This window comes from Pongo pygmaeus, chromosome 9 (genome assembly GCF_028885625.2).
Source record: "Pongo pygmaeus isolate AG05252 chromosome 9, NHGRI_mPonPyg2-v2.0_pri, whole genome shotgun sequence".
NCBI classification, from domain to species: Eukaryota; Metazoa; Chordata; class Mammalia; order Primates; family Hominidae; genus Pongo; species Pongo pygmaeus.
Genome location: NC_072382.2, coordinates 56,144,552 through 56,164,508, shown reverse-complemented (window position 1 = coordinate 56,164,508; position 19,957 = coordinate 56,144,552). Strand labels below are relative to the sequence as shown.

General features: G+C 42.8%; 1 protein-coding gene across 10 annotated transcripts in view; it reads left to right on the top strand.

Annotated features, from left to right (window-relative positions):
• The window catches only part of NAV2 (neuron navigator 2), a 779,302-nt gene that overhangs the window by 624,574 nt on the left and 134,771 nt on the right, over positions 1-19,957 (top strand). For all 10 annotated transcript variants that reach the window (XM_063671085.1, XM_063671084.1, XM_054438543.2 and 7 more), the window contains one exon: positions 11,278-11,400. In XM_063671085.1, coding sequence (XP_063527155.1) covers positions 11,278-11,400 — 123 coding nt within the window. The remainder of the gene's footprint in view (positions 1-11,277; positions 11,401-19,957) is intronic.

Below are 19,957 nucleotides of genomic sequence, written 5' to 3'. Positions count from 1 at the left end.
CCCTCCCTCTCAGTAGGTGCTACATAAATATTTGTTTCACAAATGCCACCACCTTAAACATAGGCCTCCTCTGGGCAAAGTCCTACATGTGACTCTATGTGAGCCCTTCCTGCAGCCTCCCTACAGTGCTTCCAGAAATCTGGTTGTTTGCTGAGGTTGAGTGATATTCCCAAGGCCTGCTTTTTGCCTTTGTCTACGGCAGGGATTGTCTCACAATTACAAATTAGTTGCCTTCTCATTCTGTCTATTCTCAGTACCCTGTGGCATTCTTTCAGCCGCAGTCTAGAAAAGACATGGTGAAACTTGCATGAACCTAAGCCAAAGTGCCAACTGATTTCTCCCCAGTTTGGTAAAGACTTTTGTTGTTACCTGGGGGGGTCTACATGAACCCAGAAGAGAAACAGACGCTAGATGTCAGATTCCCACCCCTACAGGCTCTAGTCGTCTTCCAAAGGGAGCATACAATCCTCAAAGCCATCATAAATTCTGCTGACTTAACATGAAAAGTGAGCCTGTGTCTCAGAGCACTCTGAGGCTTGGGGAGCTGTAGCAGAAATCGCAGGAATGATAAGACTTACCAGCCCACAGATGATGATTGGCAGGTGTGTTTCAGTGCATCAGAAGTGTTCAGGAGAATGCATTTTCCAAAAGACGCATGAAGCTTGGCAGTATGTTTTACCACCACACAGAAATTCTCCACTTAATCAATCTCTCTGCTAGGAGATTGGTGAAAGCCAAGACTCAAGCAGTGGTGACATTGAGCCTGTGTGCTAAAATTCAGGGTAACCTGTGAATTGTAGCATTGCCATGAGCCACTGCTGAATTGATTTATAGCAAATAGACAAGTCTTGCAATGTAGAAACCATTGCAGAATACGTTGAAGGATCTACTCAGCCAGGATCCACTTCTGTCAGATTCTGTTGACAATGTGGAAGGCTTTTCCAGAGGAAGAGCATCTGATTATGATGCCACACTGAGCTACCTGTGTGTTGTCCATAATGCTTTGAATTCAGCATGCCTAATACTGCTCCCTCTTGCCACTTGCCAGCCATCTGAGTTTCCAACAGTCGGACTGTCCTGAGGCTGGTAGGCATTTAACTATGAGACCATGAGTCTTGATATTTTAGAAGAAACTTAAAATAGTAGCAACTTTTATCAAGCCTTGATTTGAGATGGAGAAAACACTGGGGATCAGCTTCAACCTAGGTTAATGTGGATATTGTCCCCTAACACAGAGGCGGCCAAGAGTAGTTACTAAGAGGATCTGAAGTTTAAATGACTGTTACAGTGTAGCCACATTATAGTCAACCAATTCTTAGGGAAACTGAATCCAATCTAGCTCACAGTTCTTCCACCCAGGTCTCATGATTTAAGGCAACATTTCTCACAGTTTTGGCCTGACTACCTGCAAGAGAATTACTTGCAAGTCTGTTAAAAATGCAGACTTGGGTGAAAGGATGAATAGGTGGAGCATGGGGCATTTTTAAGGTGGTGGAATTATATTCTGTGATACTGTAATGGTGGGTAGATGACATTCTGTATCAAAACCAGTAGAGCTGTAAGACACAGAGTGAACCCTAATGTGACTTTAGTTAATAATAATGTGTTAATATTGGTTCATCAGTTGCAACAATGAACCACACTAATACAAAATATTAATAATAGCCCAGGAGCAGTGGCTCACGCCTGTAATCCCAACACTTTGGAGGCTGATGTGGGAAGATGGCTTGAGCCTAGTTCAAGACTATCCTGAGCAACATGGCAAGACTCCATCTCTACAAAAAATTTAAAAATCAGGGCATGTTGGCGTGCGCCTGTAGTCCCAGCTGCTCGGGAGGCTGAGATGGGAGGATCCCTTGAGCCCAGGAGTTTAGGACAGCAGTGTACACTCTACCCTGGGTGACAAAGCAAGACCCTGTTTCTAAGAAAAAAATGTACATAATAATAGACCAAAGTGTTGGGGGGAAGAGGGGATATAAAGGAACTCTGTAATTTCTGTACAGTGTTAGAGAAATAATCTCTTAAAAAGTAAAGTCTGTTTTTTTAAAAAATGCAAGATTTGGGCCTCACTAAATACATCTTGCATGTATGAAGCCGAGGCCTTGGAATAAGCATTTTGGTCAGGCTCTCCAGAGGATCTGCGTGTATTTTGAAGTCTGAGAATTCCTGGATATCAGTCCATCTCCTTTCACCATCTGTTTCATTCCAAGAAAGAGCTTAAAGGGGTTTTGTCTAGAGAACTGTCTCCTGTGTGTTAGGATGTGTTTCATCTTTCAGAAGGTGGACAAAAAGCTTCCTGCTAATGCTAGAAATATTTGCTACAATTCCACACTGACAGTTGAACCACAATAAAGACAATTCAGGCAAGACAAGTTTCAGACACAGGGACTGTCAATTTTCGAACGCGTGCAATCTTTCTTCAGAAGTGTGCCCTGCCTGCGTCCATTTCAAACAAGCGTAGCCATGGATTATAATTAAAATTTTACATATGTCTATTGGTTTAAGGGTGATAAGTACACTATTGTTATAATCCTTGGCTCTTTGTGCATTGGAGTATGTATTTTATTAGGGCTATTATAGCCCTTTTAAATTAAAATGCTCCTGGACTTTATATGCATATAGATCTTTTTAAACCAAAATGCTCTGGAAATTAGTATTAGATGGAATTCTATTAAACTTGGGGAAAGTCACATTGCATTTTGCAAAAGACACACAAATCTTGGTAGCCTGTTTTACCACCACACAGAAATTCTCCGCTTGATCAATCTCTCTGCTAGGAGTTTGGTGAAAGCAAGACCCAAGCAGTGGTGAGATTGAGCCTGTGTGCTAAAACTCAGGGTAACGTGAATTGTAGCAATGCCATGAGCCACTGCTGAATTGGTTTATAGCAAACAGACAAGTCTTGCACTGTAGAAATCATTGTAGAGTATGTTGAAGCATTTACTCAGCCAGGATCTACTTCTGCCCTGTTTTAGCAAAGTCACTGCCAAGGTAGGGCCTCGAGGTCTGTGAGCCAACTCATGCTGGATGTGAATTTTGTACATATGTGAGATGGGATCCCTAGCTTTCACTAGTTTCTCCAAAGGGGTTCATGAGAAAGTTTAGGAATTTCTGATTTAGATAATGGTCTGTAAACTGGATTTGGTTGTAGTTGTTTTTAAAATATATATGTGCCATGTTATTGAAATATTGTATATACTATATAGCGTGCAAAAACATAGGAATCAGAAAGATCTGGATGAGAAATAAATATACGTAGAAGCACTTGCGTTTTCACTCCTGGATCATCTGTGCTCCCCTCTACAGAGACCACTGCCTGGGTCCGGTGCTTCTTTTTCTTTACTGTGCACACAAATCACCTGGGGAGTTTATGGAACTATTAAGTCTGATTTAGAAGGTCTGGGATACTGCTTTTTAAAACAGCTTCCAGCTGATGTTGAAACTACTGCTCCATGGCCCGTATTTCAAGCAGCAGGTAGATGGAGAGGCATGTGTTGAGTTGAGCTGCAGACAGCGACTCCCACGCTGTCTCTTCTGTCTCCCTCTCTTTCAAGCAGTCCTCAGCACTGGCTTTAGGAAGTAGAAATGACAAAAGTCTGTGGCACCAGTTTTCCCTGGTGAGGCTGGCAAGGGGCCCCTGGGACCTTTTGACTCCTCTTTAACTCAGGCCCACCTTTTCCTGCTGCTGCCCCTGTCCCCATGGCCTGCTAGATCTGAGCCCTTGTTTGATTAGCTTAGCAACATCTTTTCAGTACTCCCCAGTGAGGTGTGCTCTGTTGCCTGGGACTAGCCAGAGTCAGCTCCAGAACTCCTGAGTGAGTTCACTTCTGCAGCAGCCTTGACTTACTGCTGTACCGTGACCAGAGGATTGATCTGGGTTTTCCTGGTTATCTGGCTCACTTTGCAGCAGAGAAGCAGGGGCTAGTGCCCCTTCAACTGTGTGTTCTCCTGGGGGATGGCTCGTGGCCATTGAAGAAACTTCGCAGCAGTGCCATCTATTTGCCATGGTCACGTCATCCTATGCACTGAACCAAGCTGGTGTGTGTTGTGGCCACAGGAGATTGTTCCAGGCTTGAGTGAGATAAGGGAAGATTTTCCTCACGATGTACATTGAACTCCCAAATCCTCCTAAAAAGAACAAGTTGATATCAACTTGGTGACATCCTGAAGAGCTGACAGTCCTGGAGGACGGTAGGAAATCGTGTAAAGGGTGCCCCAATTTTGCATCAAGCAGAAAGGTAGGAAACTGGTTGGATTCTCTAAGTCACATTTCCCATTGGCCTCTGCCAGTGGTTGTTGGAAGCATTCACCCAAAGGCATGAAGGCCAAAGATGTGTGGGTCTATGTTAGAAGAATTGCCCACAAAGTCATAAAAATGAAAGATTAGAGTCATTTCTTACCCCTCTTCCACCTCACATCCTCTTGTTTCTTAATTGTGTGGATTGTGCGGTCTGTCTTATTTATGGTTAAAGTCCTGTTACCACAGGGAACCCCAACTGAGAAAGGCATTCTCACCTTGGGCTTTCTCTCCAAAGTCTGCTGTTGGTTTTGTTTCATCTTGTGTCAGTTTGGGGTGACCCATAATCAGGAAGAGGCAATATTGTGTTCTTCGCTTGAATTTCACCTTTATTTGATTCTAAAATATGTAAGAATATGCTGTGAGTAGGATATTAGAGTCACTGCAACATGTCTCTGAACTTGTCATGGGGGACAAAGGTTTTGATAAATATGCCACATCTGCCTAAACATTTATGCCTAAAAACTCATTGAGGACAAAGTTTTTTCCGTGTGTTTCCTTAGCAAAATTTTAAGTATTCACTAAATTTTAGTGCTGCAGTTTTATAATTCGCACTGAGAAATTGAGCCCATTTTTTTCCAGTCATATTTTTGCATTTCAGAGCATTCTCTTCTTCCTTAAGCCAATGTGGCCACCGCTTTTCTTTTCATAGAGGTCAGCTTTTTTCTTTTCTTTTTTTTTTTTTTTTTTTTTGAGACAGAGTTTCACTCTGGTTGCCCAGGCTGGAGTGCAATGGTGCAGTCTTGGCTCACTGCAACCTCTGTCTCCGGGGTTCAAGAGATTCTCCTGCTTCAGTCTCCCGAGTAGCTGGGATTACAGGTGCCTGCCACCACGCCCAGCTCATTTTGTATTTTTTTTTTTTTTAGTAGAAACAGGGTTTCACTATGTTAGCCAGGCTGGTCTCAAGCTCTTGACCTCAGGTGATCCACCCGCCTCAGCCTCGCAAAGTGCTGGGATTACAGGCGTGAGCCACCACACCTTGCAAGGTCAGCTTTTTTTTCAAAAGGATGCAGGGAGCTTTGTTAGACTCGCTGGCCGGTGTATCCTCCTATGACCCGGAGTGAAGTTGATTCATCTGTCTTCTCAGAGGCCCTAAACTAAAGGGATTCTTTTCCAGGTCTGTCCAGAAACTCGATTTACATCCTAATAAACTCAGAGAATGAATGTCACACTGTATTATAACTGAGTAGAGGGGCCTGTGAAAGCATATAATTCTTGGGGATCTGGTTGTTGATGACATGCTCAACAACAAGGGCTTTTCATCAGCCCCCATCAGTTTTTTCAATCTTATGCAACAAAGTATGTGTTGATATATATGTCCGGATATTTATGTTGTTATTGGCAAGGAATATTACACACACATTTGTAATTATTCCATGTTTCTATGTCCACGTTTCAACCAAAAGTGTGTCCAAAAAATAGGGATAGGCTGACATGTCTTTGAAGGAAAGTAATTACATAGGATTGATTTGTTTTCTGTTTGTTCTTTCATTTCTTGCATCTGAGAGGTTTTTTTTTTATGTCATGCTCTATTAGAAATGCACTCGACTAGAGCAAGTTGGTACATATTTCTTTCCTTCTCTGTCCCCTCTCTCCTCGCACAGTTCTTGACAGAGGTGATTTCTGGTGAGATTAGTGACAGTCAGTTTGTATTACTTCTTCAGGCCATGTTGAACTGTGAACTTTGGAAATGAGAAGCCACCTTTTGCCGCTTCTGAAGGTGACTCACAAAGCCAGTTTCACTTGGTTCCACATTGTTGCGTCATTACATTTAAAGAAAGGGAAGTAATCTATTTACTAAATGTTGGACTTGAAGTCTAGAGTATTTGTTCTAACAGGTCCTATTAGATTCCACAGCTTTTTCATAGCTAGTGTCAGTTACCAACCTATTCTGTAGAGAAAGTTCCTTTTGTAAAAGGCATGTTGCCTTCACAGGTCTGTCTTGACTGGAGGGATGGTGAGGTCTACCCTTCAAGTCTGGCCAGCTCCCAGAGGTCTGGGATGACTGAGACAGGACTAGGAAATGGTGTGTTCTGAAAAATCTGTAGAAGAAAATACTGATGAGAAAATGCCCACCAAAAATTGAATACAAAATGTTGGAAGAATCGAAAAGTCGATGTTCTCTTTGAAACAGAAGCCAGAGCCTGTTATTCATTAGTACCTTCATGTATCCCCCATCTTACAGGCAAAGGCCTGGCATCCAAGGTGTTCAAAACCATCCCCCAGGTCCCATGCAGCCCAGTTCCTGGCTGTGATCCCAGTGTTCCAGCAACAGTGAACTACTTACCCTTCTCTGAACATACCTTCCCCTCTGCCATTTCTCTCTGCTTTTGCATATGTTATCCATGTGGCTAGATGGATCCTGTTTTGGCTGGCAAACTCCTCTGCACCCTTTAGGGCCAACTTAAACAGCGCTCCTCTGCGATGCTTTCTCCCGTGTGTTCTCAAAGCCAGTCATGCATTCATCTGTTATACCACTTTTGTGTAGCAGTAGAGCTATTTGCATGTCTTAGTCCCCAGTAGGGTTTGAGCTTCACCAGAGCAGGAACTAGGTCTTGCCACTCCCGTAAGCAGCTAATGATTAGGAAGTGCTCCCTATATGTCAGGCACTGGGCTGTCTAAACATATGCACTGTCTCATTTAACCTGCCGCAATCCTATGAGGGAACTTAAGCTAGAAGAAATTGCACTGAAATGTGACAAAGTTGGGATTTGAACTCACCTGCCTGCGCTGGGATCTTAACCACAGCTCTGTTTTCCTCATCTGAACAACAGATGATAATACACTTGATAAGATTATTTTGAAGGTTGAATGCCATGATTTATGTGAAGCACTTAACACAGTACCCAGTGAGCATTCAGTACCATTAGTGCTTACTAACAATGACGTGTACTAGGTCCTTCAGCTAGCAAGGGGCAGAGAAGGCATTTGAACAACTTGGGTCTACAAACAGTCATGTTCCTTAACGCTGATGCTCATGGGCCACCCCAGGGAAGCAAGAAAAACACCCCACAGACACCTTGTCCCTTTAGCAGAGGCTCTTACTCTTTCCATCCAGGGGTCTCTGCGGAAGCTTTAGAAGGTGGATGCGGAGAGCCGCCTCCACCCACCTATCATGGCAGAACTCAGGAGGGTAACGGGGAGATGGTTCAGTAGCTTAGCAACTGAGGCAGGAGTCCACTCAGAAGACATTAGGATGTTACCAGCACCTCATTAGATTCCAGCACTAATTATTTATCTCTCCAAGGAGAAGGAAAGTGTGGCATGGGTGTTCTGAGATTCAGTTCTTGGATCAGCTGGTTCCTTTGCTTGTGACCTCAGGCAAGTCATTTCTTCTTCACCCAGTGTGAGCCTCCTGTAAAAGCTCCTAAAGTGGAGGGTGAGGCCATCAGTCCCCTGGCTCCCTGAACCTTCAGAAACACAAGCTTTTTTTAACACCCCTGGGCAAAAGCCAGTGTTTCAGATAAGCACACCCGTGGCTGCTTCATCTGTAATTTATGCTTTCTTAAGGCCTTCACTTTGTTAAGGCAGTCTATATTGATGTATACAATAGCCAATTCCTATACAAATTTTGGTCCAGCAAACCCAAATTTGTATATTTTTCGTTGACTGTATAATACAGGAGTTATTTAAAAATATATACAGAGCTGTTTGTAAATCATTGTAATTGGTGGATAATAATTTAGAAACATTTTAAATTAGTTTCTTGAGTGTGAGGCTGGCTCTAACCACAGCTTTGTCTCTGGTGCTGTGCCGTCTCCCAGGGAGAGACATACAACAGAATTTATTTTAAAGAATATTATTGTTTAAAAAAACAATTGAACATGTGTTTACATATCTCTAAAAGAAGAGGTAAGTTCCCCATTTTCCTTATCACTTTGCCTGCCCTCCCTCTACATGCGCACGATAAGTGAAATAGACTTGCAGTCTTGAAACTAGATCATTGTCAGACTATTTGCATTCAGCTCCCTGACTTTCATTTCTTCCTACAGTTTGAGAAGGCAGAAGATCCTGATTTAGCTTTGCCTTTCCCCTCCCCTCTGCCAAAACAAAGTCAGAATTCCCAACAGCAAGCCCAGCTCACACGTTCAGTTCCATTTCAGTCCCATTTCTCAGAGGCTTTCCCACTTTTTTGGGGTTGTCATTTTCTGACACATCCACATTGCACCCGGGTGTAGCTGGGCTGGGGCTGCAATGTTTCTCAGCATTCTGTGTCTGGAATGCTCACCAGGCCCCACAGTCTGGCCTTAGCAGGAAGCCAGGGTTCTGTACATGTGGGCCTTGTCTACATGCCTGTGTGTGTGTAATTACCCAACCGTGTGTGTTGTTTCACCAGCAATAAAAATCCAGCAGGGAAATGAATGCTAAAATTAGTTTGTTTGTCCTTTGACAAGATCTCCCCAGTTGAAAGAATTTTGTTTATCTAACTGGCTGGGCAGACTTTGCTAAAATCAAAATTAACTGCCTTGCTTAATGGTGCAATAGATTGTATTTTGAAGAGCTTCCACTGAGTTCTCCTTGAAAGGACATGGGGTCTAGAAAGTCCAGCCTCTGGCAAAGTTATGGCATTTTGGTGTAGGTGTTTTTTCCTCCTTGTGCTAGTTGTAGGATGGATGCCCATAACCCATTACTCTACCCTGAGTCACTCTGTCTGTTGGAGGATGGCTGGATGGATGGATGGCTGGATAGATGGATGATGGGTAGATTGGCAGATCGACAGTTTAATTTGCTTGTCATATGTCTTAAATGTAAGTTTGTTAAAGCTTACGAGGAAAGAAAACCTGCAATCAGTGTTCTTGCAAAAAAAATTTGCACAGCCCTATGGCTGTGTCTTTGGGCTTCATTCATTCATGCGTTCATTCATTCAACAAAAACAGTATTTAATAAGCACCTAGTATGTACTAAGCTCATGGGATATAGATTTGAACAAAATAAGAATCTCTGCCTGCAAAGAGCTTACTATTTAGTGTGAGAGACATGCATTGAAGGGCAATTAGACAAATAATTATTTAACTATAGCTGTAATCATTTTTTATGTTTTATTGAGATTTAATTCATATATCATAAAATTCACCATTTTATTTATTTATTTTTGGGGTTTTCTTTTTTGTTTTGTTTTGGTTTTGTTTTGTTTTGTTTTTTCAGAAGGAATCTCACTCTGTCGCCCAGGCTGGAGTGCAGTGGCACAATCTCGGCTCACTGCAACCTCCACCTCCCGGGTTCAAGTGATTCTCCTGCCTCAGCCTCCCAAGTAGCTGGGACTACAACAGGTGCATGCCACCGTGCCTGGCTAAAAATTCACCATTTTAAAGCATACAGTTTGATGGTTTTTAGTATATTCACAGAGTGATTTTTAAAATGATAAAGTTGAGTGAAAACTTCAGTCTCTTCTGTTGCATTTTCAGCACAATCACAAACAGTTGGTCTGATTTACTCCAACAGATTTTTCATTATGTTGACATTGTGACCTCAGTGATCATTAATGTCATAAAGGGAGGAGGAGGGAACATTTGGAGGTGTTGAATTTAGACACAATAGCTTAGAAGCTTCCTGGGTTCCTCTTACCCATTCTGGAAGGTGCTTTTCACATGAGATAACTCTAGTGAGAATTTTCTTCTCTGCCTTTTGAACTTCCTGGTCTGGGCAACCTCGTCTGCATCTCATAATTCTGTTCTTGAAAAATATATCCTAAAAAGATCCCCAGCTACAAGTAGAAGAAATTCAAGGATTGGGAACCCTCAGGGTCGACTCCATATATGCAAAAGTTAAAATGTCAAGTGCAATAAAGCTTTCCATGATGTAGCTCAGCTGACCCTGTTTCAGAAAAATAATGACTCATTGGTCCTCTTACTACATATTACTTGATTTGAAATGTAAAATGCTTGCATTTTCAGATAACTTGCAGGGCAATCTGATGGGGCCCATAAGGGATTGAAGGGATCCAAGTTTGGTTTCTGGCTCTGCCCAAGTTTTGCATTGACTTCCTGTTCTCCTCTGAAGATGAGGGAAATGACACAACCAGTCTCCTTTATGGGGGCTGTGAGGAAGCCAAGGTAGATATGAGGTACAGCTGCCTTGGACTGAGCTACCTCCTACTAGTGGCTAAGCTTTTAGGAACTTGTCTGGTTGGTAGACAATCAGCCATCTGTACAGAAAGTTCCAGACATCCTCCCTCCCAAGAACAGCACTGATTTCATCAAAAGACAGCTTTGTAGCATTACCAAAAAAAGAATAAATTAGCATTAGTGTTGTTCAGAGTTTTGTGACAACTCCCTTAAAACATCACTATCAAGGGTAGAATTCACTTCACGATCATGACAACCATAATGTCTTCCACTTATATAGTCTTACACAAATTGCAGTGCACTTTCATATTCCTTATCTCACTCATTCTCATGCCCATGTTGTGATATTCCCACATATCACAGGCTGTGATAGTCCTATAGTTTGGGTGAAAAACTCACCATCCAGGGAAGTGACTTACCTGTGATGGCAAAGGTCACTCATCTATCCTCTATCCTTTCTTTCCCCTTCTCTCAAAAGCTTGCCTGCTTTTTCCACTGCACTGTTCTGTAATATTACTGCCTATGATTTGCTAATGATTTGTCAGTTCCATTTGCATTACTCAGGTAAAACACCTGCTTGTATAATCGCTGACATTAAAAAGAATGTCATGAATCCATCTGACAGTTAATTTTATTCCCTAGTTCCCTTCTGCATCGTAGGTACCTGTGAGTTTGGGTTAATTAAGTTGAGTTCGTTCTCTTTTTTCACTTTTTTGTTAGCAAGCTGGTGATCCTCTAGGTTGGATCAGCAGCTGAGTTATCGTTGGGCTGTGATCAGTGCCAGAGCCTCAGGGAATCCTCAGTTTCTTCCCCCTTAGAGCACTTGGTGACTGTACAGGCTTCTGGATATGAATGCAAGCCTGGAAGCCACTTGCTTTTGACATTCATGTGCATCATCATCTTCTCCTTTTAAAGGTACATGACTGATGGTGGACTTGGCCTCTATACCCGTCGCCTGAACCGGCTCCCTGATGGGATGGCTGTGGTACGGGAGACCCTGCAACGAAATACCTCCTTGGGCCTCGGAGATGCTGACAGGTAAGCTTGCTGCACTTGGGGCTGGTCGGATGCAGAGGTGATCCCAGGGTGGCCTGAGAAATGAGGGTTATGGTATTGGGAGAGTGAATGGAGACTTTAACCCACAGAGAGGAGGGGAGGCCTGGAATCTGTACCTGGGGTTAGGAGCAGGTACAGTAGGTAGGAAAGGGCTGCCGAGGGTTCTTGAGTCCTGCTTCTGTGTAGGGTGATGCTTCTGACAGCAGCAACACAGGGAGTTCAGGCTTCCGTGGTTTTTGTTATTGTTTTGCTTGTTGCTACTGTGTCTTTGTCGGTTCAGCAGGCCCTAGGGATGTGCTTTACTTCCTCTCTCATTAGCCAGCTTTCTAGGTATTGCACCTTGTGGCACAGAAGGTCTGTGTGCAGAAGGGATCTCTCCTAGCCTTGGCTGAGCAGCCTTCACCAAAAAGCCTCCTGTTGCATGGTAATAGGAGGCAATGCTTAAGGACATGGGTTTAGACACCACATGCTAAGTAGTTGACATCATAGAGGTTGATCAGGCATCGCTGCCACTGCTATCAGAGAAGAAAAGAGGTTCAGAAAATACTGTGATAACAAAAGAGGACTATTTGGCCTCCAGGTTCTAGGTCTTACTCTGACAAACTGATTCTATGACCCTGAGCAACCTATGAAATGAGAAGTTTGGACTATATGATTTCTATGATCCCTTCCAGTTCTAATGTGCTATAATTCTGGATTTCAGTGCAGATTTCAAATACCCTTAATGATCTGGCTGTTTAAGGATTTGCTGGAACACTTGACCTCTTTCCACATCTGGGTTGATGAGATGTAACATGGAATTTAGAAGCAAGTGGTTTAAAATGACCATAGACTTTTTGGGTACTAAACCTTTTATGTCAGAAAGCCAAATAGTAGCACAAGAACAGCTTCCTGCTGTTCCCAGGGCATGCTTTTTACAAAGAGCTAAGTGACTTCTGTAATTGTGTGGCTTTAGAGAAATAGGGCAGCACACCAAAGAGACAAATACTAAAATCACACCCAGAGATGGAATTTGCTGAAGAAGAATCTTCATGTTCTCTCAGGGAAGGCTGGGAAACACTGAATGAGTTGTTAGGAACTTGGGATCTGGCCCAGTCTCTACCACTAACTTGAATGTGTCCTCTTTAGAGTCCCCCCCGTGCCCAGGCTTGTGATTTATATCAGGGATGTTAAAAGGCCTTCCACTAGGGTTCTAGCTCAAGTCATATTTTTTTCCTGTAATTAACAAAGAAAGGAATGGGTTTGAAAAGTCCATAGAAACATGAACCATTTGAGAAAAAACAAATAAACTTTTTTGTTGTTGTTGTTGTTTGTTTGTTTGGTTTGTTTGTTTTTGAGACAGAGTCTCACTCTGTCACCCAGGCTGGAGTGCAGTGGCATGATCCTGGCTTACTGCAATCTCCATCTCCCGGGTTCAAGCAATTCTTCCGCCTCAGCCTCCCAAGCAGTTGAGATTATAGGTGTGCACCACCATGCCCAGCTAATTTTGAATTTTTAGTAGAGACGGGGTTTCACCATGTTGGCCAGGCTGGTCTCAAACTCTCGAATTCAGGTGATCCACCTGCCTCGGCCTCCCAAAGTGTTGGGATTACAGGCGTGAGCCACTGCGCCCAGGCTGAGAACTGCTCTTACTAAGGAGAAACTAAACTCTCTGTAACTAAAATCTTTATAGTAAATAATAACAGGAAAAAAAAATCAGTTGCTACAACACCCCCACTGGAGATTTCACAATTTGCCAAATTATTTTGCTTATTTGTATTCTTCTATCCGTTGTTTAGTAAATCTATCCGCATAAAATACAGGCCTTATAAGATACAGTTTTCCTTGTAGCAGAAGAAACTATGCTAGGCAGTTTAATTTAATGTTTCATTGTAGGATTAATGGGATTACTATAGATCACAGTTGAGCTTGTTTCTGCTTCTGGAGATGGAGGATGAGGGTGGGGTTGAAAAGATAGGTAGCACTTGTTAGGTTGTTTTAGTTCAGCCTGTATGGTTAAACGAAATGGACAACAATGTCCTTTGGTTCTCTCCAGACTGGAATGCTCCGATATGATCATTTATTTAAAACTGAATGAGGCTGGGCATGGTGGCTCACGCCTATAATCTCAGCACTTTGGGAGGCCAAGGCGGGCAGATCACCTGAGGTCAGGAGTTTGAGACCAGCTTGGCACACATGATGAAACCCTGTCTCTACTAAGAATGCAAAAATTAGCCATTTGTGGTGATGCACACCTGTAATCCCAGCTACTCAGGAGGTGGAGGCATGAGAATTGCTTGAACCCGGGAGGCAGAGGTTACAATGAGCCGAGATTGTGCCATTGCAGCCATTGCATTCCAGCCTGGGCAACAGAGTGAGACTCCGTCTCAAAACAAAAAACAAACTGAGTGGATAACTGACAAAGTTTTAAAGAAAGAACTCAGATGGCTTTTTAAAGACATAGGATTTGTAAAAGACTACAAATTTATCCTTGTTTTACATAAGTTCTGGCCTATAGGCAAGGAGATATTTTCCATTATTCTAGAATATGCTAAATTTTTTATAATTTCCAAAGTTATTATGAGCTGACCATAGTAATACTTCATCTTTAGCTAAGTTGAAATAGTACATTTGTTTCTGTAAAATTCTTCATGTAAATCACAAATTTAGTCTCATGTACTTACAAAATCTATATTCTAAATGAGTGTTTCCCAAAGTGGGAGGCTATCATGGTGGCATAGGAGATAATTTTAGATGGCAGATAGGAAAATACTCCTTTTTAACAATTACATTTTAATTTTAATATTTTTTTAAAACTTACAACTAGCACATCAAACCTGTGATTTTACAAATGCTGCTTAAGGTAAGGATAGTGTAAGACTTGAGACAATTTAATGTGAAATATCAAGGAAGAATATCACAGATGGTATGTAGTTATATCAGAAAACAAAGGTAGTATGCAAGTGGCTGCAATTTGGGTAATACTGTTCTTGTCCCTGTAATTGGAAATATGTTCTTTAAACAACTTAAATTAGATAATTGACCTGAATTCTTTCCTTTAAACCTGAAAATCAAAGGTCCCAGAGCTAAGGTTTTTCCAGGAAGTTCTGTATAAAAAGATAGCCCGGTCCTTTTTTGATTCACACATAAGCAATAGACCACATGAGTTCTACAAAGGAAAGAGGAAAAGTACTGAGTGATTAGACCTGATTAGACCTCAGCAAATGGAAGAAAGGCAGATCACTGTGTGAATAAGAAAATTAGTAACCACAGCCAAGCAGCTGGGGAAGAACAGCTCTTCCAGGGAAAGACCTTAAGGGACGCTGGCCTACCAGGCAGAACTTGCCTGTTTGCAGCAGAATGTGGCTGGGGTATCTTCAGGGTTATTAAAAGTAACTGATAGGAATGGATGCCTTCAGAGCCTGGGAGATAGAGACTGTGTCAGTTGGTGAGTCTGGTATGTTACCAGCCAGCTTCTAAGAAATAATAAATGAAGATAGTTAAGTGTGCCCTTGATCTCTTGTCACTCTTTAGGGTTGCCACCCCTGGGCTCCAGGTTTTTCCTGATAGTGATCAGTGTCTACTTCCAGCAGACTAGAGCCAGGTGTCTGAGAAGAGAGGATCAAAAGGGACAAATGGAGTGGCTTATTACACATCATAGGCTCCAGATAACAGACAGATAAAAGGAGCTTTGGCATGGAGGTCTCCAAACTGGCAGACTGGGAAGAAGAAGAAATATGGCAAGGAGGGCCGAGACTAGGCTAACAGACAGTCAAATGGCTCGTTGAACTCCTGCCAGTTCCTACATGCACTGCTGTCCTCTCAGAACCCATCAAAAGTTCCCGAACTCCAGCAAGTTGAGAGCTTTGAAAGCATAAAGATCAGCTCTGGGAAAGTTCTAAGTCCCTTTCTTGGTGACTACAAAGCCACACCATCCTCCTCACCCTTTTCTTTACCCACCTGTGTTTTAGCACACAACGGGCTGAGCCAGTTAGATGCTCCTCTTGAATGTCATCCCAAGATCACATAAATGCCATTGAGAGCACAATGAAGACAGAAATCAGGCTTGGTGTGACATTAGATCAGGAGGAGGACTTTGGAACTACTTGGTAACTTTCTTCTAAGCCGTTAGAATACTTACTGAACTTCAGTGCTTTTTATTAATTTAGGCAATAAGGCCATATTACTTCAAACCTTCTAAAGTCAGAAAAACAAATGCTGTGTAGTAAAGAGTCAGCCTGAAACTTGAACAAAATGAAAATCGCCCTCCACCTTTGTACCAGGAAACCAAGCAGAAAAGAGAGATTTTTTTTTTCTTCTTGTTATAAGTTTTTCATTACCCTTCAAATTTTGAATGTTTTAAGTACTGCGATTGCTGTTTCAGTGAAGGATTCAGAGTCACTGTACAGACTTTTCAGGCTGCATCCAGGGCCTTGGCACTCAGAGGCGTCCCAATTTCAGCTTGAATTGGGAGGCCTCTCTCAAGGAGAGTCTCATGGTGTGAGAATGTAACTATGCAACCTGGTATTTGAGCAGCCTGCCAAGCTGAGCCCTCCTTCCTTGCTGGGAGTGTCATAAGAACTCCAAGAGCCCAGGACACTGCTTGGCTTTGTGATTCATACGGAACAAAGCAGGCCTCCTGGCACCAAGCAGTGCATTCATGGATTCAGGTCTGATCTGGAGGAAAGAGTTTAATCCAGGCCAGAGGTCCCCAGCCGGCAGATGCAATTGGCGCCCTTACCAGGTGGTAGGTCCCCAACAAGCCAGTTATTTCTGAGGCATAGTCCCTACTGAGAGCCACATAAGAGAAGCAGCAAAAACAGGAAGAGACTGCTCCCCTCACGCTTCATTCTAAGCCTGTGGTAGGTGTAATAATCATCCCCAAAGATGGCCACATTCTAATCTCCAGAACCTGTGGATATGTTAAGTTTCATGGCGAGGGGAATTAAGGTTGCCAGTCAGCTGACAGGGAGATTACTCTGGCTTATTCAGATGGGTCCAACATAATCACAAGGTCCTCAAAAGTGAAAGAGGGAGGCCAAGAGGAGGAGGTCAGAATGATGTGATGTGAGAAGGACTCGTCCTGCCATTGCCAGCTTTGAAGATGGAGGAAGAAGGCTACAGCCCAAGAATGCAGGTGGCCTCTATGTAAGGGAAAAGCCATAGGAACAGATGCTCCTAGAGCCTCCAGAAATGAATGTAGCCCTGCACATACCCATGATTTTAGCTCACGAGACCCATGTGAGCTTCTGACTCACAGAACTGTGAGCTAATAATTTTTTGTTGTTTTTAGCTACTAAGTTTATATTAACTTGTTATGGCAATAGAAAACTGACATAAACTTATGTCAGCAATAGAAAACTAATATAAACTTATATCAGAAGGTAATAAAACCAGTAATAGTTGCCATTTCCTGATGGGTTGCTCTATGCCAGGAACTGTGTCAAGCACCTTACAAATATTATCTCATTTACACCTGACCCTTTGAGAGGAGATGTTATCCTGGTTTCATAGATTTGAAGCAGTGGTGCTCAGAGAGGGTGAGTAAACTTGCCCAGGGTTACACACCTAATGAGTGTCCAAGCTGGGATTCAAACCCAGGCCTGCCTGATCACCCCCTCAAATCCTCCAATCACCTAACATATTGCTTCTTTTAGGGAGCCCTCCTTGTAGGGATTCCCTAATTTTGAGACCTTACCATGATGTCGTCTCTTTAAATGAGTCCATAGCCACTGAAAATACAAGCAATGCCCAAACAGCTGGAAAGGTGAACTCTATCCTTCAGAGACAATGCAAAATGATTTGCATTAAGAGGAAAAAGGGAATATTTCTTGACTTGTCTCCCTCCCAGACCTGTTGCACATGGACCGTGCGAGTGGGCTTGCCCTCACCCCTTTTCTCATCACTGTTCTCAGACTTCAAGGAAAAGGTCCTTTCTTACACAGAGCTGGGCCAGTTGCCTCCTTGGCCTTCTTGCAAGTTTAGAAGAGGGATGCCCGTTTGTGAATTCTGACTTATTGCAATTTTTGTGTTGTTGGTTGAGGGAGGAGTCTACAATGTCAAGATCGCAGGTCAGGGGTGATGCTTCCCTTTAGTGAGCTGGGAATTCCAAGGCCACCAGATCTGCAGAGATTCTGCAGTCATTCAAAAACTTCTCTTTCCTGGTCTTGGCTAACCACTATATGGCCCCTTAAGCAATTGCTGGAGGTTCCCTACCCAGAGCTTGGGGATCTGTAGGGCCTCCAGAGGCTGGGACCATGGTTTAAGAAGGGTACCCTAAAATACCTTCCCCCTCCCCCCATTACCTCCCCTCTCTACTTGTTATGTACGGTCAGTTCCTAATCTTCCCACCGTCATCAAGTAAAGCAAAGGTGATCTCTCCTCTTTGACTACTAATCCCACTTCATACAATCTCTAGCTGCCAGTGTTTGAGCCTTATCTCCCCTGCATACGTATGGTAGAGGTGAGAGAATCTAGATCGGTGCTGCCTACTGTAATGGCCACCACTATTTAAAATTAATGAAAATTAACTAAAAGTTTGGTTTCTTAATCACACTAGCCTCATTTCCAGTACTCAAAAGTCCCATGTGGCCAGTGCTGTCCTAGACACAGAACATTTCCCACACTGTAGAAAACTCTTTTGGACAGCACTGATAGAAACCATCACAGTTACATTGCCAAGGCAGCTATAAAAGAAAAGATGTGAGTTTTGTTGTAAACATGCCCTAATTCCAGTCCTCACTCTCCATGTCACTTAACTCCCCTGAGTTTAGGTTTTTGTCTCTGAAATGAGGGCAATATTCATACCTGTCTCACAGGACTGTTGTGAGGATCAAATGAGGTGAATGAGGGTGGTGAAAGTATTTTTGCAAAGCACCTAAGATAAATATTTTATTTTTATTTTATTTTTTGAGACAGTGTTTCGCTCCCATCACCCAGGCTGGAGTGCAATAGCATGATCTTGGCTGACTGCAACCTCCACCCTGGCTCAAGTGATTTTCCTGTCTCAGCCTCTCAAGTAGCTGGGATCACAGGTGCATGCCACTGCACCCGGCTAATTTTTGCATTTTTGTAGAGACAGGGTTTCACCATGTTGCCCAGGCTGGTCTCAAACTCCTGAGCTCAAGTGATCTGCCTGCCTAAGCCTCCCAAAGTGCTGGTATTACAGGGTAAGCCACTGTGCCCAGCCTCCAAGATAAACACTCTAATTCTTAGGTCCTGCAAGCTATTTAGGACAATCTAGGCTCTACCTCGTTGCAACTCACTTTTCTTTATATTTAATTAATTAGCGAATAATTAACCGCTTTTATTTCTAAAACAGCTTATAATAACTGCATATAATAAAAGAACAATTATAAAATAAATGAGTATAGCATTAGGACCATGGGGAAATGTAAGTTTGAATATGATGTGCAAAAAAAGGGAAAAATAGAGAACACGGATTGATGAAACATAAGGTCCCACATGGTTGCATTTTTTAGTAATTCAGCATTGAGCTTCCTACTGGCCCAAGTGAGAATGAACTTGTCCTTGCTTTTCCCTCCTTCCTTCATGACTTCTTTTGTATTATTTTGTCTTCATCTTTTCTTGCTAGGGTCAATCAGTTGACCCTCTTTCTGACTCTCTCTCTGTCATTCTTTACCTCTCACTCCCAGCCCTTCCCTTCTCTTCCTCTTTCATTTTCCTTGCCTTCTCCTTTTGTCTGCCTTATAACTTTCTATTATACCATTAGCGCCCCTGAGCATTTTTCAGTCCTGCATTCAAGAGTTGTACTCATTGTCTTGGGACGAGAAGATGCTTCTAGCACAGTGGCCAGCATTAACGATCTTCACTGGTTTCTTTCCATCCTCTTTCCTCTTCTCCTAGTTGTCTATAACAACTAGACACAAAGTAAGAGACAGTGAAAGTCATTTTCATTTTAAAGCTCATAAAAGGAGCCTTAGAGGCAATGCCTATTTCCTCAGTAGCAGGGCAATAATAACTACATTGGCCTTGCCCAAGAGGCTGTTTTATGCTAGTGCCACTGCCTGCGGGATCAGTGGCTAGAGCCACAAGTGCTGAACAAGGCATGGTGCTGACAGGAAGTAAACCATCTGTACCTTAAACCACAAAGGAATTCTACCAGGGGGTTGTAAAGAGAGGAGAAGGAATAGTCTGCAGAGTATCATTCTTGTGCATGCAGTGTTTTCACTTTAAAAAGGAAAGAGCCGTATGGTGGCCTCATGAGAATCTCCCATTCCCTAATGTTGCTCAACTTCATAACTTTGTTCCATAACCTTTTTACGCTATAGTAAAAGCACACCTGAGGGTCAGAGAGAGTATAATCATGCCCCTGAAGTGCATTTTTTTTTTTTTTGAGACCGAGTCTCGCTCTGTTGCCCAGGCTGGAGTGCAGTGACACGATCTCGGTTCACTGTAACCTATGCCTTCCAGGTTCAAGCGATTCTTCTGCCTCAGCCTCCTGAGTAGCTGGGGTTACAGGTACACACCACCATGCCCAGCTAATTTTGTTGTTGTTGTTTTTTTAGTAGAGACAGGGTTTCGCCATGTTGGCCAGGCT